This window comes from Astatotilapia calliptera, chromosome 20, assembly GCF_964374335.1.
Source record: "Astatotilapia calliptera chromosome 20, fAstCal68.1, whole genome shotgun sequence".
NCBI classification, from domain to species: Eukaryota; Metazoa; Chordata; class Actinopteri; order Cichliformes; family Cichlidae; genus Astatotilapia; species Astatotilapia calliptera.
Window position 1 is genome coordinate 9,774,277 of NC_137441.1, and position 26,563 is coordinate 9,800,839.

The window sequence follows — 26,563 nt, forward strand, 5'->3', positions numbered from 1 at the left end:
GCCTCTAATTTAGCTTAATGGCTGAAACCATCTTTTTGTTACTTTGTTTTTTACTCAGAGGGCACCGTATTTTCCTGAGGAGGTGTATTGCTACATTGTGAGCTAGTGCTAGCTTGGTTAGCAGTCTGCATTCATCAAATGCATTCAACAAAAATGCTATAAAATACAACCAATACTTTAGTAATTAGTGCTAAGTGCTTTTAAAATAAACGAATACAGTTTCACTCACTCACACTGCAAATCTTAATTTAGACAAGCTAACTTAGACAGCTAGCATCCTAATCAACACCCACCAGCGATAGAGGCCACAGCTGCTTATTTGTTGGACATTTTAATATTAAGCCAGTGGGGATTGTTTCATCATGGCCATTTGAAGTATCTGGCACCTTTTCCTCTTTATGTGAACGCTGCTGTGGTTGTTCACTTTTTGGTTCAACCAATCAGCATTCAGACTATTCACCGGTATAGGAGCAATGCACCTCTGACCTGTTGGAGGAGAGCATGCAAACATGTCTCCTTAGCACCTTCTTTTGGTTGTGTTTTCCTCATTCTGTCCTCTGGGTAAACACAGAGCTACACCAGCAGCGGACAATAAATCAGCTTTGACCCAACCACATCAGACATTTTTTAATTGCCTCCTTTGATTGAGGAATTGCCGTTGGTCTTACGCAGAGACCTACTCTTGCCTATTTTCAGTTTATTGTAGTTAACAGCAGAGACAAAACTTTCCTATAGTTTAGTTAGGGTGTTAGCTTTGGTCTTTTCATGGAATTACTATAAGAAAAAAACTGAAAATGACGAGTCTCGTTCTTTAATAGAGCTTGTCTCTTGAGCATGTGTAAGACAATGAGGAATTAATTTTGAATGAAAAGAGCACAGATTATGGTTACAAGGCAGCAATTTTATTGTCAACAGTAATGATTTCCCTTTTAGTGAATTTTAGATAAAGACAAATATTCAGTAAGTCCATGAATTAAAGTTTGTGGTGGAGTTTCCTGGTGTTTGTATTTAGCTTTGTGTTAATTTGTTAATTTCATTTGAACTGAATTATTTCCTCTTGCTTAGAATAGGTTGTATTAGTATTTTTAAAACTCTGTTATTCCTCAGTGCAGAAAAAAAAAAGGTTTAGAATCAGGGTAATTTAAAATGTGATTACACGATATTAAATATTCAATCTTAACTACAGATTTTTAATACACGGCTGCTTTTAATGACACATTTATGTAATTAATGATGATCTGATAAAATAATACAAGTGTCCAGTCTGTCTTTCCTTAATCTAAACTGTCAAAGGAATTGCTTCTTGCCTAGCATGTCGTGTTAGATTAGAGCCTGAATGTTCGTCTCTGCCCAAGAACAAGTGCTCAGTCTTTGCAGACCTAACATCACTCAGTATTTTAAAACCTGTTCTGATATTTACTTTAGGTCAATGTTTTTTCCCTGTAAATGTGAAGGCACTGGTACACCTGTGATATTTTTATAAAATTTGTAATGAAACCTGGAATGTTGTCTTTGTTTGATTCAGTGTCGACATTTCAGAGATTTTGTTTTCTTTTTAAAAAAACAAATGCCATAAAAACATGGACTGCTGTAATAAATAACTGTTTATTTTAGTGATTTACAAAAATAATGTATCAACTGTTACAAAGTCAATCATGGCATTAGGGTGAGTTGAGAAGGACTGCATGATTTTTTTGATTTTATTTTTTGATCTTTAAGCAAAGATCTGGTCAAACCTGGAGTCTATTTCTGAGCATCCAATAAGCTAAAGAGGACAATGTCAGGAAGGTGACAGAAAAAGGTTGAACGACAGATGGTGATGGATGGAGATCAGGTTAATTTTTTTTTTTTTTGCCACTGCCAGGGGTGAGCATATGCTGTATTGCCAGGCCACACAACAGCACAGTCTGCAGGCTCTGGGGAAAAGAGCAAAATGGAGGGAAGGGGAGGTGCGCTCAGCCCTGTCTGCCCCGAGGACCCCCATGTTTACGACGGCAAGACCCAAGCAGTGTCTCCAAAGCCATCTTCACAAATGCCTGGAAGTTATTGCTTCTCTCCCTTCGGCTGTCCTGCGAGGGGATAAAACACAGACAGATACCTTCACTGGGGACACAGCACTTCATTTCACCCCTATGTGCCACATGTAGGGGATTTCATATGCTGCTCCAATCTGTCAAAATCAAGTCTGCACAAAATAAATGTCTTTTCTAATTATTATTAATATTTTTCTTTAAATAATATAGTTAATATAAATGCTTACCTCCTTGCTTCTTGTTATCATCTCCTTTCTGATCACCTTTCTTCGGCTGCTCTTTAGGACTCTGAGGTTGCTGTGAAATTAAAGTAAAACGAATAAACTCAAGCAGCACAAAATGCAGATTGAGACAAGAGTTAGAATAATAATGACATTCCTACCTTGGTAGTTGACTTCTTGTCCGACTTATTACCTGAAAATGGCACAAATATTCAGATTAGTTTTAAACATTTGGCAGCAAGGCCAACTTTTCTGTAGCTTTTGCTGATTTTATTGGACATGGAGCTCTGGTATGCAAATAAATTAAAATATATTTTTGTATTATTAGGGTTTTTTTGTTGCATGCTACTAACCTTTTGTTCCTGGCATTTTGGCTATCCTCCAGAGTCAATGGTGGGTTTTTTTGAGAATGCAGTGCTTAATGTGGTGTTCAGCTCGGTCATTTATGGCCCGTGCTTGTGAATGGCTCTGTCACTGGGGCCCCTTCGAGAAAGAGCACCATGAACAAGCAAAGAGCCCCGTCAGCTTAGCAGCACGCCCTACAGCTCTGCAGGTCTTTGCTGAGCCAGGCGAAACCTCGGAGCTGACCTTGTAATACTGCCATTGTGAACCCACTGGAACCATGTGTTCACCTATTGTGCATGGCAAGAAAGTATTTTCATCATATTACAGGCAAAGTGATCATGTGTTTTTTTTTTTATTATTGTTGTTATTTTTCGGCTAAGTCATGGATCACACTTCCTCCCACATTGATAGAAGGTAACACTTTGTCCTTAGAAATTTAAATGTTTCTGCTACATATTGTTACACTGAATTGGCCTCCAGCCTTGTCAGCACTTTAGGAGTGGATGGTTTTGGCAGGGATCATTAAGTTATACTCAGATTTGCAATGCTTTGCATTTTCTGTGTGGACTAGTAAAATATTGCTGATATTAATCAATTGATTATTTTGCTTCTCAGCGGGTCAAAGTGATCACCATAATGCAACCAAACCATGCATAGTTTTTTCCTATAAGTAAACAAATATAAAGCCCTAATATTTTATTGATTTCTGAATAAAAAAAAACCTATAGCCGTGTACTTAATGAGTTAATGGACTGTTAGATCTTTTGCACCTCAGTCGATCCATGGTCGGTTAATTATTTTGAATGTAACGTTAAATGTAAACGCTGTGAATCATCATCCGGATTCAGCAGCTCCACATCAGTGACTGGGCTGGTTACAGTGTGTCACGTGATTTGACAGAAAAAGCAGCGATGGAGAAAAGCTAAGGAAGGTGAGCGATTTCTAGCCGTATTTTACTGAGTTTCTTTGCTCTGTGATCACCAGTCATGTCTTATACGCTGTATTAAATTGTTAGCTCCTAGACTGTGTGTCTAAGCTGAAAATTGAACGGGAAAGTGTTTTTTATGAGCAGTAGTCGCATATGATGTTGTGGCTAACTTGCTAAATGACAGGCTAGCGCTAGTTTAGCTCGTCTGCTTACATTGTTTCGAGAAAATAAAAGCGGAAACCGTTCAGCAGATTATGTCGGTTCTCCTTACGGATTGTTTTCTAGTGTCAAACTCGCATTGCATAACATTTCAGTAACACAACCATTCATTTGCCATTAGAATTTGAATCATTGCTACCTTTGACGCTGAGGATGTGATGGTGGGGGTAATATTTCAGTTTTATCAGCGCATCATTAATACTAGCTTGTCTTTTTTCGACCTCATACAGTTGGTACATGCTATTTTTTTTTTCCGTTAAAGTTGCTAATAATGTGAATTTTGTGTTGTGTCTTGTGACAGGTATCTGCCCTGGTAGTGGCTTCCTTTTTACCCAGAGTGCTTGTGGAATGGCAGCAGTTTGGCAGCAGGTGTTGGCAGTGGACGCAAGGTGAGACTCAGTCAGGCAGCTGGCTTTAATAGTCCAAACTGATGACGAAGCCATTCAGACGTGTAATTGTATATGGATCATTTGTGAGTTATTGCCTGTGCTGTGTCATTTCTTTCCCCTTTTCCAGGTACAATGCTTACCGCACGCCTACCTTCCCACAGTTCCGAACTCAGTACATCCGCCGACGCAGCCAGCTGCTCAGAGAGAACGCCAAGTGTGGCTTTGAGCCAGGGCTGCGCAGGCAGTACCTGAAGCTGCGCAGTCAGCTGCTGGCCCTGCGCTACGGGCCCCTGTCTGAGCAGAGCAGCTTCAGGGCCAGCAGTGTGCGCAGCTCCCGCACCACACTGGACCGAATGGAGGTCAGACCCAAAGAAATAGAAAGGGCAGGAAAAGTAGAACAGGCGAGAGAGTAGGCGGGTGTGGTTGCACTAATTTGGGGGGAAAAGATTTTAAAATAACTTAAAGCTGGAAAGGAAGTTTAGGATATAAGAGCCATCTGGAAGGCTTAATGTGAGTTTTGATCAGTGAGCAACATAGCCAAGCAACACTTTGGTTGCCCGTTCATATTAAACTGAGCAGCTTGGTTGAAATTGCTGGCATTGCCCATGTAAGTGGGCAGTATCAGTAACTTGAAAATGCATGGTAATTTCAACAAGTTTTCAACATTTCGTGGTTGTTTTTGTTTCATGATTGTTTGAGGTCTTGAGTTCTTGCACTCACTCCTTTGAGGTTCTTTCTCTCTCTGCGGCCCCTTCTGCTCTCTGTCAGGACTTTGAGGAGGACCCCCGTGCCCAAGGGGCTCGTGGTCATCGCCGGTCTGTCAGTAGAGGCTCGTACCAGCTACAGGCCCAGATGAACAGAGCCGTCTACGATGAGAGGTACCCAGAAGAGTGCACTCAGAGACCAGCTCACATCCAGCATTTTGTCTCATTGCTTTAAGCAATTAAATTCATTTTTGATTTACTTCTGCTATGAGTAGATGCGTTAGTTTAGATTTACTGGCCGTAATTCTAGTTATGTGGCACTGAGTAATGACTGGATCTCTTATATTGAGTGGTCAGCTGTAGGCAAGGGTTGTGAGGTGTGTTTTATTGATTATGTGCTTACGTGACAGTTTTTATTTGTGACCTCAGGCCTCCGGGCAGTTTGGTGCCCACCTCAGTGGCAGAGGCCAGTCGTGCCATGGCAGGAGACACAACATTGAGTGAAAATTATGCTTTTGCTGGCATGCACCACATATTTGATCAACATGTCGACTCTGCTGGTAGGTAAATGGTTTTGAATTCATTATAATCAATGTGTATACACTGAAAATCTCCATGTATTCCACGCTTCTGTCCTCTTTTTGTTCTTTAAGTTCCACGTTTGCAGTTTGCCAATGATGACAAGCACCTCCTTGCTTGCTGCTCACTGGATGGCACTCTGTCCATTATGACACTCTCACCACCTCCTCCCAGTGTGAAGGTGACCCTAAAAGGTCATGGAGGTCCAGTTACAGACTTTGCCTGGTCTCTGAGCAATGACATCATTGTGTCGACATCGCTGGACGGGACACTCCGTATTTGGAATACAGAGGATGGCCGGTGCATCCGAGAGGTCAGAGACCCAGAATCCAGCGAGTTGCTCTGCTGCACCTTCCAACCCATGAATAATAACCTTACTGTGGTGAGTCCCATATTACATGTGATATAAAAAGATAATACCACAAAACAAAGAAAGTTGAACTGAAATAAAAGTTACTTTTGAAAATCACCTTGAATGAAAGACTAAAATGTGAAAGATGACTAAATAACCGAGGCTAATTGAGTACAGTGAACTCATTATCGTGTTCAAGAAGCCAGTTTGAGAGGATTTGAGTTTTTTAACATGGCGTGTTATCATCAGCTATCAGAAGACGGGTACACTGTTCATAAATGGATGGACATGGTCATCTACAATACTCAGGCTGTGGTGTTTAAACGAAGCTTAACCCTTTAGAACCTACCATAGAACCAAGTCCGCCAGAGCTTATTTTTATATTTTTACATGCTGTAGGGAGCAGTTCAAGTTGCTATACATCAATACAACCATTATAGCCCAAATTTTAATAATATCTATGCATTAAGTCCATAGTAACTACATAAATTGCAAATAAGTGCAATAAACTACAAAAAAAATTGAAAATCATTTTTTTACACATATTTCTAGTTAGAGAAATTTCTAGTTATATACTGTAGGGAAAACGAAAAAATAAATATTATCATGCAAATTTGCAAAAAAAACAGCATGTGCATTATTATAAACTATTTCCAGCAGTACAATTTGAGTTTTAAGCATCCCAGAAACGATACAGAAAAGCATGAAGTCAAACATAAAAAACACCAGTGTAGGCTTATAAGGCCCTGAAGGTAAAAAACTAAATTTTCACAAAATTGATGCCACTTCCGGTTTCGGGCAGGTATTGGCGGATGTGTGATAGTTCGCGCTGACGTCTATTCCCACGTAGGAAGTGTTATGAACAGCTGATTGGATCAGCAAAGCCTGTTTCTGGAATATTATATTGTTGTTGCTGCAAGTGCTTTTTATGCAATCTTTGCAAAGCTATATGTGGAAGGAAACCTAGGACAAACTGATGGCATAAGTTGTAAGTACAACTCCTCCGGTTTCAAATGCAAAAAAAATTATTGCGCTAGCTTACGTGGTTCCAGTTCATTTAAAAATAGTTACGCAAAATGGAGCATGCCTGCTCCGATTGGGTTTTAAAGGGTTAATTGGTGCTAAGTGGATCCAGTGTGGTGCTTCCATAGTTTAGCCTTTCTGATGCTTGGTTTGAACTTTAGCAGGTTGTCTTGACCAAGTCTGTATGCCTAAATACATTGAACTGATGCCATGTGATTTGTCTTAGCAAACAGTTGAAAAAGTGTGCCTAATAAAGTGGTTGCTGAGCATATATCCTTGGTTGCAGAGGATATAATTGATGTATTTTATTTTGCATTATTTTGCTTTAATGTGTATTGTTTGAAAGGATTAAAGGGATTAGTTGCTGAAAATATTACAATAAATGATGGCTTTCTTTGAAATTCCTAAAGGATCTTAAAGCAAGGTGGATGAATGACAGTCAATAATGTGTGAGTGTGTAGACTGGATGCATGTTCTCTTATTGGGTGATAAATATAACATTTAAAATTGAAATTCAAAATTTCAGGGGCTCGGACTTTAGTTGCAGGCTTCACATTGAATGTGCGTGCTAGTTTTTAGTTGTTGTTAAGATATGTTAAGACGAGACACTAGTTAAACCTGAACAATAACTGTGTAGTCCGTCACCAGATGTCTGCTTACACCTTTACTGTTTTCCGCATGCTTAAAGTCACACTTCAGTTATCCGACACTTTTGGTAAAGGCTGAAAGAAATTACCTTTCTGAGTAACCTCAAGGGACATTTACAGCTTTTATTTCCTTCAAACTTCATAGCGCGCTCTGAAATTAATTCATTGTCACATTTATTCCAGATGTTTCCCCTTTTGTGAGTAAAGTCTAAATTAAGCCTTTCATGCTGAGGCAATAACCTCCAAAGAGAACCCTTTTATCCCAGTCTCAATAACTAAATGAATACTTCCACTGTGCAGACATTGATTAAAATTTTAGAATGAAATGTCAGCCTTTGTGAAGTGGTAAATGTGACGGATAATTTGGATTTTAGTTAGCTGTTTGATGACAAATACTTTAACGGATGTACAGAATGTAAGCTGAAAGACGTGTTGTCACAGCAGTGTCCATTTATGCCTCATTAAATATAACATGAGAAAGATAAATTTGGGTTTCGCAGGTTAAATTACAACAGAAAGAAATGGTGCACACTGTCAGTTTCTCCGTGTAGCGCTGTGGAATTATTAAAGGTCTTCATTCCCGGATCTGTGTTCCAGGTGGGAAACAGCAAGCACCACCTGCAGGTGGTGAACATCTCCACTGGGAAGAAGGTGAAGGGGGGCTCCAGTAAGCTGACAGGCCGCGTGCTGTCTCTCTCCTTTGATGCTCCAGGGAAGATCCTTTGGGCCGGTGATGACAGGGGGAGCATCTTCTCTTTCCTCTTTGACATGGCCACAGGTACACCTACCACATTTACATTTGGAAAAGGGCCACATTAGAAATTATAATGAGTTTTTCTCTGAAGAGTATGTCTGCTCTGGAGGGTCAGCAGCTGATCTGTTTCTGTCGGTCTTTGCTGGTTTTGTTCCTCCCGACCCAACCACAGGGAAGCTTACTAAAGCCAAGCGTCTGGTGGTGAGTGAAGGCAGCTCTATCTGCAGCATATCCGCTCGTTCCTGGATTAGCCGAGAGGCCAGAGACCCCTCGCTGCTGGTTAACGCCTGTGTCAATAAGCTTCTGCTGTACAGGTCAGTCTGCAAGATCAAGTCACTGTTAATTAATAAGCAGCTTTGTTTCCACTGTGCAGATTTTAAAGCTGTAACATGTTTACTTGTAATATCTGTTTGTGATTATGCTGTTACGCTGAATTTGACCAGTTATGACACTGGCAGGGTGGTAGACAACGAGGGAACACTACAGCTGAAGAGAAGCTTCCCCATCCAGCATGGATCCCAGCTCGTTCATAGCATCTTCTGCCCCCTCATGTCTTTCAGACAGGGGGCCTGTGTGGGTAAGAAGTCTCCCAGTGTTCCTGCTGTAATATTTGAATACAAAATTAGACCATAGTTTATATCCTGCTGCAGGCAATTCAGTGTAAAACACTGACCAAAATAGCATACCACTGCCTCTGGAATAAAACAACAAAAAAAAAAAGACAATTTTTGAGAGAGAGAGTACTTTTCCTATGAAGTAAATTGCTAACATGAGACCAGCACGGTTGCAGTGAACCTGTTATGCTTTTATTTATTTTCTTAATTTTCCTTAATTTTAGATTTATGGAAGTTTATAGCAAAAATGAGCCGAGTTTAAAATATGCATGTCCAACCTCTGAAAGCCAGAAGCTCAGGCTATTTCATGTCTTAAAATAGATACTTTCACACATTTATTTAGAAGGTGCTTGCCAGCATTTAAGAGTTCAGTAGAATTTACCCATAAAATATGTGACAACATGAAAGAACTATCTGTGTTTTTGCTGTTTTTCCTGTTTTCAAGAAAAGCATGCAAAACACAGATAGTTCTGTAAATAAATGAAAATGAGTTCTAGTGCTAATCCTCCAGGGAAGTTGGTTTGTCAAGTCATTTGAGATTAGAATCAAAGGTATAATCAGTATTCAAGGAATATTCCAATATTTCCCTTGTGATGATCAACTAATATTTCTGCTCATCCTCACTCAGGCTTCATACTGCTCTAAATGCTTGGTTTAGTCAGGAGAAGAGCTCAAATGGCCTCAGAAAGTGGATGAACTGAGATTATTTTAAACTGTGACTCATCTAAAGCTACTCTGGTCATGTAAAGTCCAAGGACAGAAATATGGAGCCTGTGTGTGGATCCCCTTTTATAAACTATAATGCTGCTCAACCTCAAAGTCTGTCCTTGCTAGATTTAATGGTTTATTTTCTATCTATCAATCATTTTTAAGACTTGTTTTTATTATTAGGTTTGTGTCTCCAGGCAAACTACTGTTAGTTAACCTAATGATTCTTATTGGCCTGTTATTCTTATTATTTGTTGTTGTATATAGAAAAAGAAGATGGAAAGTATAAAGAGACTCTTAAAGATATAAAAGAAATGTTTGAATAAGTTCAGTTAAAATCAGTTGTGTTTATATAGCACCAAATGAGAGAACAGAGAAAACATCAACCATCAGACAATTCCCTTTGAGCAAGCACTTGGTGACAGTGGGAAGGAAAAACTCCCTTTTAACAGGAAGGAACCTCCAGCAGAACAAGGCTCAGGGAGTATAATTTTATTTTCAGGTGGTCATGCAACATCTGTCTGTTTAAATCTGTCAGCAAGCTAAGTCATCAACATTTATGAATAAGCTCAACCTTCATTAAGCGCTCTCCTTCGTGTATAGCCTGTGTTACTTTCTCTTCATGCTGGAAGTGGAAAATAAACAAGCTGTGTGTCTCCGTCCTCTTGTCAGGCGCAGTGTGTGACCACCTGTGCATTTCTGATTTCGCCCAGTATGCATTAGAGTGTGCAGATAATTCTGTGTTGATTCTACTTTCTGCTGGAAAGAGAAAAAAATATATAATATACATCCTGTTGTTGTCACAATAATTAGTGTGCACCTTGCCTAGAGACAATCCCAAATTAAATCTTCTCAAGCTGTCCTTGTAATGTCTCCACGCCATTTCTTTTTGTGTTTCTCCCTCTGCTGCAGTGACTGGCAGCGAGGATGGCTGCGTCTACTTCTTCGATGTCGAGCGCAACACCAAGGCGATAGTAAACAAGCTGCAGGGTCATGGGGGTCCAGTGTTGGATGTCAGCTTCAACTGCGACGAGAGTTTACTTGCATCTGCTGATTCCACCGGCATGGTCATCATCTGGAGGCGTGAGCAAAAGTGACTGATCCACTAATGAAAAAAACCATGTTAAAAATTAAAAAAAAGCTTCCATCCACTGCATATAAAAAGCCTGCTGCTCCTTAACCGTCCAATAACAAGTCTTTAGATTTTCACTGGAATGTAACAGGCTGCGTCAAATGTTTAATGTAATGATACTCAAGTGCAATCAGAACGCCATGCTGTGTAGGTAGGGATGTCTTAGAAATTCATGGTGTGGGAGGTGGGCTGTGTGTGTCAGTGCTCCTACAGCTGCAGCTGAGAAATGGCTTTTTCTTTTTTTTTCTTTGGTTTGTAAAGAATGAACGAGCACTAATACCATGCATGTGTCATGGCTGACCTCAAGTTGGGTGGATACGACCTACTTCATGTGAAGAGAACACATAATTTTCCAAAAAAAACAAAACAAAAAACACTTTATATCACACTGACAGTCCCTCTGGCATAGATCTAGTTCACTATTTATGTAACTGTTATTCAATCAGTGTAATCAAGTGTAGTAAAATGGCCTTATTTGCTTTCAGTTGCTGTTTTGCATTTGAGACCATGTGCATGAAACTGAAATCCGGATCAGGCATATCAAATCATGACAAAAAAGATTAAAGGGTGTTTTTAAGTATGTGTTTGTACTTAACCTGTATGTGTGTGCGTGTATACTCGGGTCAAGCTGGTTGCTGATTCATTTAATTTATTTCACAAATCCACAATAAACTATTGTAAATGTCAGTTGCCTTTGCTGCCTTTTTCATGGCATACATGGATCTCGGTATAATTGGAAACGGAAATGTGCATACCAGAGGTGCTCAGAGTAGTAAAGTGGTCAAACCTACAGTGTAGGAGAATATTAGTCATAGTGTGGGTCTTCAAGATCTACACTGGAACAGTCATTTCTGGTGTTCAGAGATGGTTTATTGTATATGGAGAGTAGGGCTGCCACGATTAGTCGACTAGTCACGATTACGTCGACTATCAAAATCGTCGACGACTGATTTAATAGTCGACGCGTCGTTTGAAGCTTTGTAAGATCCTGAAAAACGCAGGAATAAGTAGCAGGATTTAAGAGTGTAATAACGGACTGAAACAGAAGATGGCAGCACTGCATGTACAAGGATACCAGCTGCCGTTAAACCCCGAAGAAGAAGAAGCAGCGTCCCAGAATTCATAGCGCAGCCCAGCGCAGTTTCCAACAATGGTGGCAGCTAGTTAGTTTTAATATTGCTCTTATTATTCTTTCTGGGTCACAAAATAAACATTTAACATATTTTCAGGCGAGAATGTAGCTGTGTAAACCTCAAATATCTGCTCAGTTTATCAAGACACCGCATATTTTCAAAAGCGCTCCGACGTTTTCGGAGACGTCTGTTACCCACTAGCTCGATAGCTAGCCGGGGGATAGGCTAACTAGAGCCGTGAGAACACCGGACTCCCGGCAAATCTTTTTCAAACCCACCGCCGTCTTTCGCTACTCAGGTTAAACATGATATATGAGTCACTTAGATAACTTAAAAATGTAATTGTTTGGCTTTTTTTAGTATTTCATTTGTTCCTGAGTAAATCGGTTTGGCTGAGATTAAAGTTATAGTTTTTACACAGCTGAATAAACGTCAAGCAGACAGCTGATCATCAGAAGTGTGAGATGCTCGAGAATTTACTCCGGTGTCCTGTTATATTTTAGATAGCAAGGAGTTTATTAAACTTCACCGAAACAATCTGCAAATTTCATTAAAATTTAATAAACTATCATCTTGTCTTTATTTTTAGTTAGCACATACCTTAAACAGTTAAAGCTGTAAGCTAATGATAGTTATATAAGAGCAGATGCTGCTGGTGCAATAAGCTGTACGTTTTACCTCCAATGGATGATGATCTGATTAGTCGACTAATCGCAAAAATAATCAGTGACTAGTTGACTATCAAAATAACCGTTTGTGGCAGCCCTAATGGAGAGCGGTAAATTCTTCTCTGGGTATAAAGGTCATCCTACCAACATGGTCTTAAAGACTAAAATATAACATAGTTCATCAATCTGGTGGCAAAATGCACTGGATAGATTGCTATTCAGTAAAAAGGACTAGATGTTACAGTCCCTGATAATGCATGGGGACTGTAACATCTAGTCCTTTTTACTGAATAGCAATCTATCCAGTGATCTTGACTTTTCTGATCTTGGTTGATTTTGCATTCTGCCTTAATGCTGAGTGAAATCGATCCCAGCAGGTGGCTGTCCCTCCCTGAGGGACGGCTGGTTCTGCCAGAGGTTTCTTCCTGTTAAAAGGGATTTTTTTCCCTTCTCACTGTCGCCAAGTGCTTGCTCCAACGGTGTTCTTTTCATTGTTGGGGTTTTCTGTTTTCTTTGTATTATTGTGGGGACTGTACTTTACAATATGAAGTGCCTTGAGGCGACTGGTGTTGTGATTTGACACAAATAAAACTGGATATTGAATTGAAATATCTCAAAAATCTCTATACCTTAAATATTTTGTATCACTTGTGGATGACTTTCACTTTGGTGATTGCCCTCTTTCTTTTGCTAATCTAATAAGAAATGTAATCAGATTCTTGATAACCATGGTTCCATATTTATAAGCCAATCCATTACATACACCTGGGCAACTAATTGTTAATGCAAATCTCTAACCAGCCAATCACAGGGCAGTAACACTTAGACACAGTCAAGCTGACATGCTGAAGTTCAAAACGTGTAACAAAATGGGGAAGAAAGATGATTCAAGCGACTTTGGACGTAATGTGGTTTTTTGTCCCAGATGGGTTGGTCTGGGTATTTCAGAAACTGCTGATCTGCTGGGTTTTTCCCACACAGCCATCTTTTATAGACAATCATGTGAGAAAGAGAAAATATCCAGTGAATGGCAGTTCTCTGGGTGAAAAAACCTGCTTTGAGTTGATAAAGGCAACAGTAACTCAAATAACAACACGTTACAACTGAGGTATGTAGAAGAGCACTGCTGAACACACACTACTTCTAACCTTGAAGTAGATGGCCTAGATAGCAGAAGACCACACTGGGTGGCACTCCTGTCAGCTCAGAATGGGAAACTGAGGCTACAATTTGCATAGCATTAACAAAATTGAGTAACAGAAGATTGCTAAAACATTGCCTGGTCTGATGAATCTCAATTGCTGTTGCAACTGGGGTCAGAACTGGGTGTAAACGGCATGAAAACATGGATCCACCCTGCCTTGTGTCAGTGGTTCAGGCTGCTGCAGGTGGTGGTCTGGTGTGGGGAATATTTTCTTGGCACACTTTGGGCCTCTTAGCAACAACTGAGCATTGTTTAAACAACACAGCGTGACAACACCGAGTTTTGCTGCTGTACTCAGCTTCTGACGACTGCTTCCAGCAGCATAAAGCGCCATGTCACGAAGCTCAAACTGTCATAAACTGGTTTCACAGTCACCAGATCTCAATCCAATAGAGGACATCTGCCATGTAGTGGAACAGGAGATTCACACCATGGATGCACAGCTGACAAATCTACACTGTGATGCTATCATGTCAACGTGGACCAAAGTCTCTGAGGAAAGCTTCCAGCATCTCGTTGAATCTGTGCTACAAAGAATTAAGGCAGTTCTATAAGCAAACAAGTGGCCAGTGAGTGTATCTTGTTCCAGTTTGAAATGAAACAACCATATAATTAGAGTCTGTTCATTTCTTTGTAAGTGAGCAAACTTACAAATTCAACACGAGATTAAATAATAATTTCCCCCTCTTTAGATGTACAACTTGAAGACTCATAATATTTAAGCTCCACTGAAAACAGTGTTTAGTGGAGTTAACTCGTCTTTTCTGAGGAAGTGTAGCAACACTTACAGGCCTTTGTTGGTTGTGTGAGGTCAGAGGACTGGTTAGAATGGCCTCACTGGCCATGGTGGTGTCACGCTTGTTGATTATTTTTGTGTGGCTAGTTTAACTAAACATTAGTTGCTTTTATTTTAATTTAGATAATGTTTCTAAAATTTAAATGGGTGAAAATATTATAGAATTTGCAGTAAAAAGAACTATTAGAAAAAATAATATTAAAATGACTGCACACCCCTGCATTGGAAATCACTGCGCTCACAAATTGTGACTGCAGTTTGCATTGCAGTCTCTACACAGTGCAGAGAAAAGAAAGAAATTACCAAGTGAAAAAGAGATTGAATTAAAGTAATTGAAAAGCACAGCGTTCAAAGGAACCTGTAGTTTCAAAATTTCCAGCACAGCACTTTCACACGATTACATTCTTCTCAAGGTTGGTAAGGAGTTTGCGACATGCAAGTTTGGATACACTGCAAGGAAGGAACGCCGGCTTTGTTTGAAGCAGCCATGATAGGTGCTGATCAAAAACAAACAAACAAAAAAAAGAGAATTGTCTATGAGGTCAACACAAAACTTCACCCGCGTGACCACATGTTTTCTGATAGGACAGTGCAACAAGGCCTATGCAGCACTCTGCATCCTCAGAACGTACAGCGGGCGGGGGTGAGCTTTCACAAATGAGTAATACCGCCTATGTTGTTGTGAATCTTGGAGAGAAGTGGGAAGAAAACTAAAAATAAGCGCTTAGATGAATCTTCAGCATCAGTTCTGGGGAGACAGAGAGGCACAGTTGGATGCAACCTGTTAAACCTGGACTATTTAGAGGGCGTTCACACAATTGATGCTGCTCACTATAGAACCATCCTTTTCATCAGCTTGAGCACAGCAATTAAGACAAAGGAAATTATCTCTCATTCAAATTTAAAATATAGGCTAATTGTTTATCAAGACATTACATAACCACACAGTGACTGGATTTCAATCATGTCCTAATTACAACAATGAAGTATTTTTCTTCCAAGCCATCCATTTTCTTTTAACGTGTCAGAAGCACTTCTGTTGCATAAGGCTTGCTGTACATGTGGAATCTGTATGAGCTGGGGGTTTTTTTTACACTACATTGATGTTTCTTATCCTGCAGAGGAGTTAACCATAAAGTATATCCAAAATTATTTTCTATGATCGTATGTCTACTATTCGTTTAGGATCCTGATACTTGTAGAGATATTGATCCAAATATCTTAACATGAGCACTAATTCTGCCTATTTTAAAATATAAAATCTTTTGAGGGATTAGATACCCCTTAAAACCCTTTCTGCAGTTTGCACAAAAGATTCAACAGCTGCCACTTGAAAACGGTAGGTGAAAGAAAAAGCTACTTTTAATTTACATAATTTATACAGCGGCCGTTTTTTCAGTTTTCTGCTGTATTAATTGTTATCTCTTAGAATACACCATACAATCTAACCAATACAGAAATACTAATGATTATGAAATTACTGCAACCCATCATATCCAGAGGTTACTCCTGTGCATGACCATTAGTATAAAAGAAAATAACACAGTATTCCACTTTCAAATGGATCCATTTCATTCATTCAGTTGAGTACACTTTGAACCTTAAAGATTAGCTTCGTCTGGTATAAACAATAGTTTATTGTGACCTTATGAACATCCTAGAGTTGCATAACGTGACCTTTGGTTTTATTGCAGGAATGTTTCATTATATTCAAAAAGGCCAGTTAGGTTTTTCCTTATTTTCTGCATTTATGCACTGTTACAATAGAAGACGCTCATATTAGCGTCAAGGATAGGGGTAGCATATTTGCAAGTAATGTCTGTGATCCAAAAGCTCAGGCTTCAACTGATCTAAATGCTCTCTTTCTTACATTTCTGCTACCTTTGGCTCTCTGTGATGTCACCAAGATGATGAACCAAGTATAAGATAAATAGGGATTATTTCTAACACTAAATCATTCAAAGCTTCTCCAGAAGCGGCTTTGAATAAACATATGGAGGTGGAAATGAGCATTTAAGCTGCCTTTTTATGAAGCATCATCCACATCATCATTCACTGATGCACTTTATGGGCCTATCAGGTGTTTTCAGTCCCATTTTGAGTTACAAACCCTCTCTGGCATTAAAACTGTGCACCAGGAGCTTCATGGTTTTTGGTTTTCGTGGCTGAGAAGCTCCTGCAGGTGTGACGTGTAGGTGGGCTGGTACTTTTGTCCATATATTTTATGTTTTCAGTTCTTTTTTTTGTGTGACACCTGTCTCCACAGGTCTGAAATGCTACTGGAGAAGAAAATCACAAAATTTTTTGACTGTATAGTGATTGTTGATCAGTGCTCAGTGGAGGGGATGACTTTTTCATTTCATCCAGTGAAGTGTACAATGATAGACCGATGTGTCATAAATTCAGCTTTTTTGTATGTGTTCGAGAACAACAATGGACACAGGGTGCAATTTGTGCTGCACAAACTGTTAAGTGGCCTATTTTGTGCTGTCCAAGTGCTGTCCACTGGGCCCGTGTCGCAATCGAGACAGGTCATAAATCAGAATGCATCAAAAGTAGAGTCTTTATTGATGAGTGGGCAAAAGAACCAACTCAGTTAAACTGTACAGTTACAGAATATCATCTCGCGAGGGAATGCCAGACGTAAAAATTATGGACCTCTGTTCACTTTTCACTTTTTCTTTCCATAACAACATCTGTACAAGTTGTAATCCCCAGTTTTGAATCTATGAAATGCAGTGGAATGCATGCTTAGTACAGTATGCTGTGCAAGTGTCCACATTTAAAAAAAATTGACTGCACGTGTATATCTATGCCTAACATATCGTAGGTCAGACATTTGTGTCACATGAATTGTAATTTGGAGAGACAATTCATTGTATTCATTGCCAGTTTTCATACACCACACAGATTGGGGGTCGTATACAACCTGAAGATGTTTGGATTTTGAACATACTGTGATCCAGACACTCAAGTGCTGGCTTTAATGTTCGGGGGTGGGGGGGGGATATAAGATGGCACGGTAACATTCAAGTTTCATTCAAATTAAGTGCCACTTCATTTTCTCTTTTTTTTTGTATTCTGGTGAGAGCAAAACAGCACTTTAAAACATTCCCAAGATCGTCATTTGCAAATAAATGTACACTTCCTAATGGTTTTTTTTTTTTTTCCAAATAACGTAATATACATCATCATTCAAGTCATTAAATCCTATGGCCTGTTTTCAATGTACAACTGTTGTTTTCTAATTATTCTGTCTCCCTTTTTTTCATTATCCATCTGTATTTCACAATTGCTTGCACATTAGCATTAAAAATCCAGCTTAAAAATCCATTTGAAGGATAAATTTCCATATGATGAGATTGCTCAATTTTCCATGATTTTGAGACCACAAGATGAGGCTGCTTTCATATTGACTCAGTGTTACTGGAACCTTTTCTATCATCATTATTTCTTTCTGTCTCCTTCCACTTCCCTCTGCATTTTTTTTTCTTTCTGCCTTTTTTTTTTTTCTTTTTCACACACATACACACAAATGCTCTATAAAAACACACAAACAGGAATATAGATTCCTGTACGGTCTATACAATATGAAATCAAGTCATATTTCAAAATAGTGTCATCTGCTTAACATGTATTGTTTACAAATAAAGGAAAACAGGCAATTTTTTTTTTATGATACAAAGAAACCTGACACGCCCTAAATCAAGTCCAAAAAAATCAAGCATGTTAGGGGCTTCTGGGATCACAACAGCTATTTAAATGTATCCAAGGTTATTGAGTCCACTTGATATTCTGCAGTCTCTTTTTGAAATACATGAAAAGGCGTCCAGGGTGGTCTATCAATCCATTTAGACCCTTTGAGTTCCTTGATGTGTTTCAGAGTTAGTAACGCTCTGATCAACACTTTCTATTCACAGTCCACGGCACATTTCTTCAAGGATTTCAAGCCTCTCTGTGTCTGTTTTGTGCCTTATGTGACACAGAAACGCATTCTCAGCTGAAAGCTCTGGGGCGTGTCCCTCTGAAATAAGGCAACGTTATTTTAAAATGGCATCTGACACACTTAGCTGGAGCGGTGATTGTTGTGATCTTTCCAATTTATTAATTATATAGTCCGTCATCAGCGGTGCACACCCTTAAAGTGTTACCAGGGCGTTTCTACTGCCCTATCCAAACCTTTGCAACTCACACATTTTTTCACATATAAACATTCTTCAGATATCGGCACTGTGCCTGCATTTGTTAGCAAAATTTGGATTTTGTTGTGCAAAACAACAAATCAGACACTGACACTTAAGCAAGGTGCATTGCAACCCTTCTGCTCTCAAAATTCCCCCTTAAAACGTGAAACATCCCCCTCTTTAGGCTCATTTTTAATCTCACATGATGCAGTAGGCCTCATCCTGGGGCAGGTGTTGTTTAGTCCTCCAGTAAGTAGGCAGATGAGCTCTCAGCACTTTCCTCAGGTCCTCGTTCAGCAGGAGGCAGAAGATGGGGTTCACTCCGGCCTGGGCGAAGCTCATCCACACTGTGATGGAAAGGTACCTATGAGGGATGGTGCAGGACTTTACGAACACCCTCCAGAAGCACGCCACGATGTACGGTGCCCAGAGGACCAGAAAGAGCAGGGTGATGGTGTAGAACATCCTGCCCAGCCTCCTCTCTGATCGCACCTCCTCCATCCCGAGCAGCCGCCGGTGCTGATTGTGTAAATTTTGCCTGATGCCCAACAGAGTAGGTGGCATGGGACCACGACCGAACCCTGCGATCCAGTTAGCTGCAGCTTGACCTGTGGCCCCGGGACCGTGGAAGGTCCAGTTCTGGCTGATAGCGGGCACCAGCTGGACAGGTTTCATCTTGCGGTGCCTGTATTCAAACAGCAGCAGCTTGGCGTAGAAGCCATGAGTAGCCAGGACCACCACAGCCAGCATGAGCATGAAACCCAGGGTGTCGTTGGTCTTCAGGTAGCGGTGTTCAAAAATGCACTGATCCTCATCACGAATGAACTTATAAGTCCCCACGTCAAAGACGGGTGGGAACGCCATGGCGACTGCCAGAGTCCACACCATGCATATGATGGCGGCACAGGTCCAGATGGTCATGCGTTTGGCGTAAAATCGGTGGTGGGCAATGGCAAGGTAGCGAGTGACAGCCACACAAAACAGCATGAAGGCAGCGTGAAAGCAAAACAGCACAGCCATAAAAGCCACAACTTTACAACTCAAGGCACTGTAAGTCCAGGCCGAGCTGTTGTGGACGGAAACCAGCACAAAGGGGAAGCAGGCAGCAGAGCGAACTGCATCGGCCAGGCACAGGTCCAGAAGAAAGAAATAGGGAGCCTTGTGAAGCGTCCTGTCTCGCAGGACCAGCAGGGAGACCAAGAGGTTGCCTACAAGACTGACACAGATGATCAACCCCAAGAAGACCAGCTTAAAGTAGGCAGACACATCTGTGGCAGAGATTCCTCCATTGTTGTTGCTGCTGTCACTGCTGCTGCCGCCCCTTGCTAGTCCACTCTGAGAGGCCAGCACAGCCAGCAAACTGCCAGGGCCGTCGATGGCAAAGCTCTGGTTAGCCATTCTTTCCCCTTCCACAAGAGCCTGCCTGGTTTGGGCCCCTTTAAAAACAGTACAGATCCTCCTACAGCCGTCGTCTCCCACGGCTCTCTCGTCTTTACAAGGAGAGGCCGAAAGGATCTTTTCTACAAGACAGAATCATCTTTCCTCTTTGTCCACAACCTCGCCACCTGCGAACAGAGACACACACACATTTTGAGGAACGAAAAACAGCACGTCTGACCTGCTCGTTAGGTCGAACACGCTCGCCACTAAATTGAAGCAAAGCTTACATTTAAACACAGTGAATATAGAAGTGCTGTGTTGGGCAACACAGTGGAAATATCTGCCTTCCTGTTTCTCTAAGGCTGGGATCAGATCAGCAGCTCTACAGCATGCCAGCTCCTTGGCTCTCTCAGTAATTACCTTGCTCGTTGCTAAGATACAACAGCTCACATACTTTGTGCAAGTGTGGGTGTTTGAGTGAATGCATGGGGGTGTACGGTGGGGGGTGGGCTGGAGCAGACACAGTACAACCGACACTGGGCATGTCCAACAAACAGGGATGTTGTAAATGAGCAAAGAACATTTTCTGCTTTCTCTCTGCATGCGTGTATGCGTGACAGTCGGTTAAAGAGCAGAGGGTGTAATCAGTATCATTCAAAGCACATAACAAATATAATGGCAGAGCACGGAGCCATTTGGGTTTTTACCGAAGGCCTGTGTGTGTGTGTGTGTGTGTGTGTGTGTGTGTGTGTGTGTGTGTGAAATGTGTTATGTTACTCAACAGGGTGATAAAACCACTGTTGCCATCACCACGGGCAGACATCAGTGTTGAAGCAAGGAAACGTAAACCTTATTCTGGGAATGAAAAATCAAATATAAACCAAATCTGAGACCTGCAAACTCATTTGTGGGTAGAGGATGATAACAATACTCAGTCGTGCTGCTTGTATGGGTGGGCCTTGTCTATGTAGGCCATGACACCCAATACGATTTGCCATAACTGTAAGCTTGTTTTCTTTTCTTTATTCTTTTTTCAATCATAGCAGCTCTCTGCCACCTTGACAAATATCATTTCACCTGATTAAATGGCTGCCATGGCAGCTAGGCCTGAAACACAGGGTGGAGTGAAAAACACATGAACAGGTGTCAAAATCACCATCATTTTTTTTTTATTGTGTGTGTGTGGGTGTATGTGTGTGTGTGACTGAGAGAGAGAGAGCGATAAAGAGATGGAAAGAGAGGGGGAGAGAGATAATAACCTACCTTTCATCCCTTCATTTTTGCATCCTTTCTTTCCTCACGGTAAAAAAAAAAAAAAAAAACCCAACAAAAAAGGGATCCCAGTCGCTTTGCTTCAGTGTTCGTTAAATGGAGAGAAAAGCACATAATAAAGCTGCATGGTCTTGCTGTGTGATCTCAGGCTCAAACAACACCTGTTATGCATAAATCCATCGCGAGGAAAGCGAACTGAGCAACATTTAATAAACATAAGACGGGCAGAGGCTACCTAATAATCAACAGCTGATCAAAAAAAAAAAATCCAGGATGAGGACTGATGTAAAGCCACATTTAAAAGATATGCATACAAAAAACACTCTCTCACACACACACAAAAAAAATCCACCGCCACCCTTTTACATTTTCATGGAGAAGAAGGTGCTCATTTGGTGTCTGAATATCATCCGAGAAAACAGATTTTATGTTGCATCACGTCGAGGATGGGTTTCCAGAAGCCTAGAAACACACGCGGTGGAAAAATAACATATCTTGCTCTGTTCATATATCCAAATGATGTCAGATTTTCAATGCTTATAATAACCCACCCACAAACGTTAGAGAGGAAAAAAAGATCGCGCATCCCCTAAATGAATCGTCTTGGCGTTTATATTGACTAGTGGCACCAGGACAATTAGTCCACACAGACAACAGCCGCGATACGTCTCTTTTCCCCATCTTTCGGCGTAAAAGGCGATGTATTTACCCTGAACTGTTATTATGCAGTCTTTGTTTTGCTGTCCAGCGAAGGTGGACTACATCTTAATGGTCCAAAATAAAAGCCTCCGTGGCAGAACAAATACATGATTTTTGGACAAATCCAGCGACGGCACAGAGGGCTTCACATCGCAGACGCTGCCGAAATCAAATGAAAAAAAAATAGGAAAAACAAAAACAAAAACAGCACGGCTGGATTAGGCGAATTATTCCTGAATAATCCCAATTATGGCTGCTTGCAAGGAGGCAGCTCGCACATTCGCGGAAACCGTCGGTTTTATTCGGAGAGAGAGAGAGCGGGAGGGAGAGAGAGAGGGGGAGGGAGGCAGGGAGGGAAGGAGGGAGGGAGACAGAGGCGGACCTGTGCAGTACTGTGGGCCCAATAACTTGAAAGTGATGTTCTCTGAATGACGTGCCAGTTTTGTCCAGTATGGGTGCACTGAGGAGCTCCACCTGTCAGCTAGCTACGTCTTACACTGGTGCTCCTGTCCTCGGTGACAAACTGGGTTGACTGGAACACATGGGCCTGACGGGGTCCAAGGAATTCTGGGGGCTCTGGAAGAATATTGGGCCTCCTTTTTGAAAGTGGAAAAACATCTAATTTAAAGTTCTGCAAGAACCTAAAAACATCACCAGAACGAGCACACACAATTGATTTGAGGTGCCTTATATTTTAAGGCAAAAATCCTACAATAATACAAAATAAACAGATGAAACTCCAGCAATCATATGACCCCCTTTGAGCAAGCACTTTGGCGACAGTGGGAAGGAAAAACTCCCTTTTAATAAGAAGAAACCTCCAGCAGAACGAGACTCAGGGAGGGACAGCCATCTGCCATCTGGGGTGAAAACAATGGACACCAGGGGCATAATTTCCAGGGGGGTTAGGGGGGTTATGATCCCCCCAATAATCAGACCCAATCAAAATAAGCCCCCCCCACCCCACCCCCACCCCCCCATGAAATTATGAATTATTCTGCATAAATAGGCTGTTGATTTTCTTTACTCATTTCAGGTATTACCAGCAAAATAGTTTCATGTTTAATCATCTGGGAATTTACCCAGATTTATTTATTTATTTAGACAGAGATCTTGACCCCCCCCCCCCCCCCCCCCCCCCCCCAATGTTCAGCACAAAGTTACGCTGATGCTGGTAGGTGTACAATATGTGAATGAACAAGACTGTGTTATGTGACCCATGATGCTGCACAAGACTGTAAATATAATTTTGTGTTTGATAATTTCTTTTATCAAAGTGGGGGGAAAAGACTTTAGACTTTTTATTAAATAAATGCTGCAATCCTACTTAAGTAGGTTATAGCGTGCAAGCTTTTTAATCAAAAAATATATATATTCTAAATACTGAGTAGGCTAAAGTAAGCATACTCACTATGATCACTATTATTGATCCATGTATGTGTGTACATATATTTCTCTTTAATGTTCCAGCTGTTGATTATTTTCAATACTTATATATTGCAGGGTAGGTTGATCTATAATAATGCAGTTAATCTGCAGAATAATTCTAAACTAAAGATTTAATACTTTACATTAAACCTACACCTTAGTAAAGTACTTGAGGAAATGAATTTAGTTACATTTCTACTGTTCCTATCCATGCGCTCATCCAGTGGTGATGTAAGATTAGCAGTAACTAGTACTATGTTTCAAGGCAAATTATATTTCAGCTCATCCACCCCATGCTCCCGCCCCTCACATATCTGTTAACTAATAATAATAATAGATTGGATTTATATAGCGCTTTTCAAGGCACCCAAAGCGCTTTACAATGCCACTATTCATTCACACACTGGTGGAGGCAAGCTACGGTTGTAGCCACAGCTGCCCTGGGGCAGACTGACAGAAACGAGGCTGCCATATCGCGCCATCGGCCCCTCTGGCCCACACCAGTAGGCAGCAGGGTAAAGTGTCTTGCCCAAGAACACAACGACCAGGGCAGAGAGCCTGGGATCGAACCGGCGACCTTCCGGTTACAGATACGCTTCCCAAACCCCTGAGCCACAGTCGCCCCTGTTTAGTAATTAAAGCCATTTTAATGCATTTTCCTCCATTTACAATGGACCAAAAGTAATTAGACAAATTATCATAATTTTAAATACAAGGACTGTTTTAATAATTGATGGAAAATAATTTCCAGTCAAGAACTGTCTGAAGTACAGAATCCATGAATATCACCTAATGCATCATATCCTCCTGGATCTGCCAGGCTTTTACTGCGGTTTCTGGTTGTTTGCGCTCCTAGTTTTATTTTTAGGAGCTGAAAATCATGCTCTATTGTATGGAAGCTTGAAATTGCCTCTCATGAGTTAAAATTTTGGCTGTTATGTCAAAATTTTGAGTCAGGTATTGCAAAAGTTCAACTTACTAACTCAAATGTCTGAGAAAGGTTTTAAACTGAAGTTTCAGTCATAGCTGGTGCCACCCCATACCCCCTTCTGGATACACCTCTGTTTACGAAATATCTGCAGTTAAAAATATATGCTCGACTACGGCTGGGAAAAAACACGTTTCAACATTATTTATTTATTTTTTATTATTAACAAGAGTTCTCACTCTGGGATGCACAGTTTAACATGTTAGTTAGTTTTACTAATGTATATTCTGCTTTTTTGTTTCTACATCATTCATGGTAATGATGAGCTACTTAGGTTTAAGTTTTAAAAAAAGAGTTTTACATGTTACTGCATGAAATCTAATTATCTGTCTTTAGGACCTTGTTAGCATTACTGTTTGAATATAAATATACAAATAAATAATTTGATTATCATTAATACAACAATTTGAGTTTTTAGCCTCACAATGAGTGTCCCAGATTTTATTGTGAAATCAACTGCCCTTTGAAAATGGTAACACGCTAACCAGCCAAACTATGTAAGCTGATTATACTAAATGTGAAATACATGTCAAATATTTTTGACATAAAACCTTTAATTTATATTACTTTATTTAGTTGTATTACAAAACAAACAAAATCAACAGGTTAAAACCATGTGAAATACCCCAGTGTTTAAAGAAAAGTGCATCAGCTAAAACAAAATAGGAATTAAATTATGAAGGCAAAGCTAGCTAATATTATAATGAGCTTTAATCTAACGCAGCATGTAGATGAATGTAATCAGAAGCTTCAGTTTGTCATTTCAAACATATAAACAGAACTAAATGTTCACCAGGCACAAACAGTGCTTAGTTGAACATTGACAGCAGCGCAATGCTGAGGTTAGATATTTAACTGATAGTTTGTGTTTCCAAACGTAAAACATTAAGGCCACCTGAAGGTCACAAAAGGCCTTCTGTTTCTTTCTGGCAATGGCAGATGCCATAAGATGCCATCATCTGTTACAGAATAAAGTTCTGGGTCTTTGAACACCAGTGTACAAGTAAACCAAAGCCGAATGAAAATGATAAATTAGAATTTTTGTATCCATTTAATGAGGCTTATTAACTTTCTTTGATATTAAACAGAGGTGACATGAAATACAGTTATTATAAGTGTTAGGATCATGGATCCTTTGGTTGAAAAGAAGCTCAAATGTTTTCACAACACTGATGCATGATATTAAAAAGCCTTCTGAAGGACAACAGTCAATAATAATGACAACTATATATTAGAGGCTCACAGCTTTAGGCGTACAGCCTAAAAATAAGTGCACAATACTGAACATCGAAGCATTTCTTTTCATTTGTTTTTATCCTCCATTTAATAAATGTTTTGAGGGGGTTTAACGAAATCTGTGGATCTGGGAAATGGAAACGTCTGAACAAAAAAAATTAAAAAAGGACTAAACGGGCAAATATGTGTGAAATGATAACTGTGATGGACCTGATAAAACCAATAAACATTCACAGGCCACGCTTGGAGGAGTACAATGACAAGTTAAAGGAGGGGTATTATGGAAAATCCGATTTGTCTTGTCTTGGAGGATTTCACTGTCACAGACAATATTTAAATAAAAGCTGGTACTCCTGCTGTTGCAATTGCTTCTCGTGATGAAATACCTCTGTTCAAACAAGCTGAGGGTGACGCCACACCCTGGGTGGAAAACGATGCCCTTCTATCTGCTGTTTCTTAATATTGCCACAGCGCTCGCAGATCTCCTTTTGAAATCACTGCTTAACATGGACTACCTGAAAAAAACAGTAATTATTCCAAAGGGTGGGTCTTATAAAATTCACACCAGTTATCCTGCTTGGGACAGCTTTCAGATTGCCTAAATTTTTAATGTTTTCCACCCTGCATGTGTGTGACCACCACACAAATTAGTCACTCCTGCTATTTTCCCTGCAAAAGTCTGCAAAATACAAATGTGCTTGGATGAATACGTCTGTTTTAAGGCTAATGCGTAATCTGCATATAATCCACAGAGTGCCTAACATCCAAGGATCAAAAGTTTAAAGTTATTAAAGCTTTATTTGGCCAAAAATGAAGATAAAATATTAAGACTAAGTCCTAAATATAAGAAGAGGTAGACCTGACGAGAGGTGCCGTCTTATCGTATAACATCCGAGGAGATTTCCAGAGAATTTTCAGCCTTCAAAC

The 26,563-nt window shown here is 40.3% G+C and overlaps 2 protein-coding genes and 1 long non-coding RNA gene across 3 annotated transcripts; 1 reads left to right on the forward strand and 2 right to left on the reverse strand.

The window, feature by feature from the left end:
* Nucleotides 1–1,586: 1,586 nt before the first annotated feature.
* Nucleotides 1,587–2,886, reverse strand: LOC145422822 (uncharacterized). The gene is made up of 4 exons (XR_013904054.1): nt 2,608–2,886; nt 2,416–2,447; nt 2,261–2,330; nt 1,587–2,069 (listed from the first exon to the last, which is right to left on the reverse strand). It is a non-coding gene; the product is annotated as an uncharacterized LOC145422822 (long non-coding RNA).
* A 515-nt stretch (nt 2,887–3,401) lies between these two features.
* On the forward strand, nt 3,402–11,335 carry wdr13 (WD repeat domain 13). The gene is made up of 10 exons (XM_080294637.1): nt 3,402–3,530; nt 4,048–4,135; nt 4,263–4,494; nt 4,904–5,013; nt 5,269–5,399; nt 5,493–5,800; nt 8,038–8,218; nt 8,367–8,508; nt 8,653–8,771; nt 10,429–11,335. The coding sequence occupies exons 2-10, from the start codon at nt 4,095–4,097 to the stop codon at nt 10,611–10,613; spliced, it is 1,449 nt and encodes a 482-aa protein (XP_080150763.1). The 5' UTR covers nt 3,402–3,530; nt 4,048–4,094; the 3' UTR covers nt 10,614–11,335.
* A 6,728-nt stretch (nt 11,336–18,063) lies between these two features.
* Nucleotides 18,064–22,258, reverse strand: LOC145422823 (putative G-protein coupled receptor 173). The gene is made up of 2 exons (XM_080294641.1): nt 21,277–22,258; nt 18,064–20,198 (listed from the first exon to the last, which is right to left on the reverse strand). The coding sequence occupies exon 2, from the start codon at nt 20,029–20,031 to the stop codon at nt 18,832–18,834; it is 1,200 nt and encodes a 399-aa protein (XP_080150767.1). The 5' UTR covers nt 20,032–20,198; nt 21,277–22,258; the 3' UTR covers nt 18,064–18,831.
* Nucleotides 22,259–26,563: the final 4,305 nt, after the last annotated feature.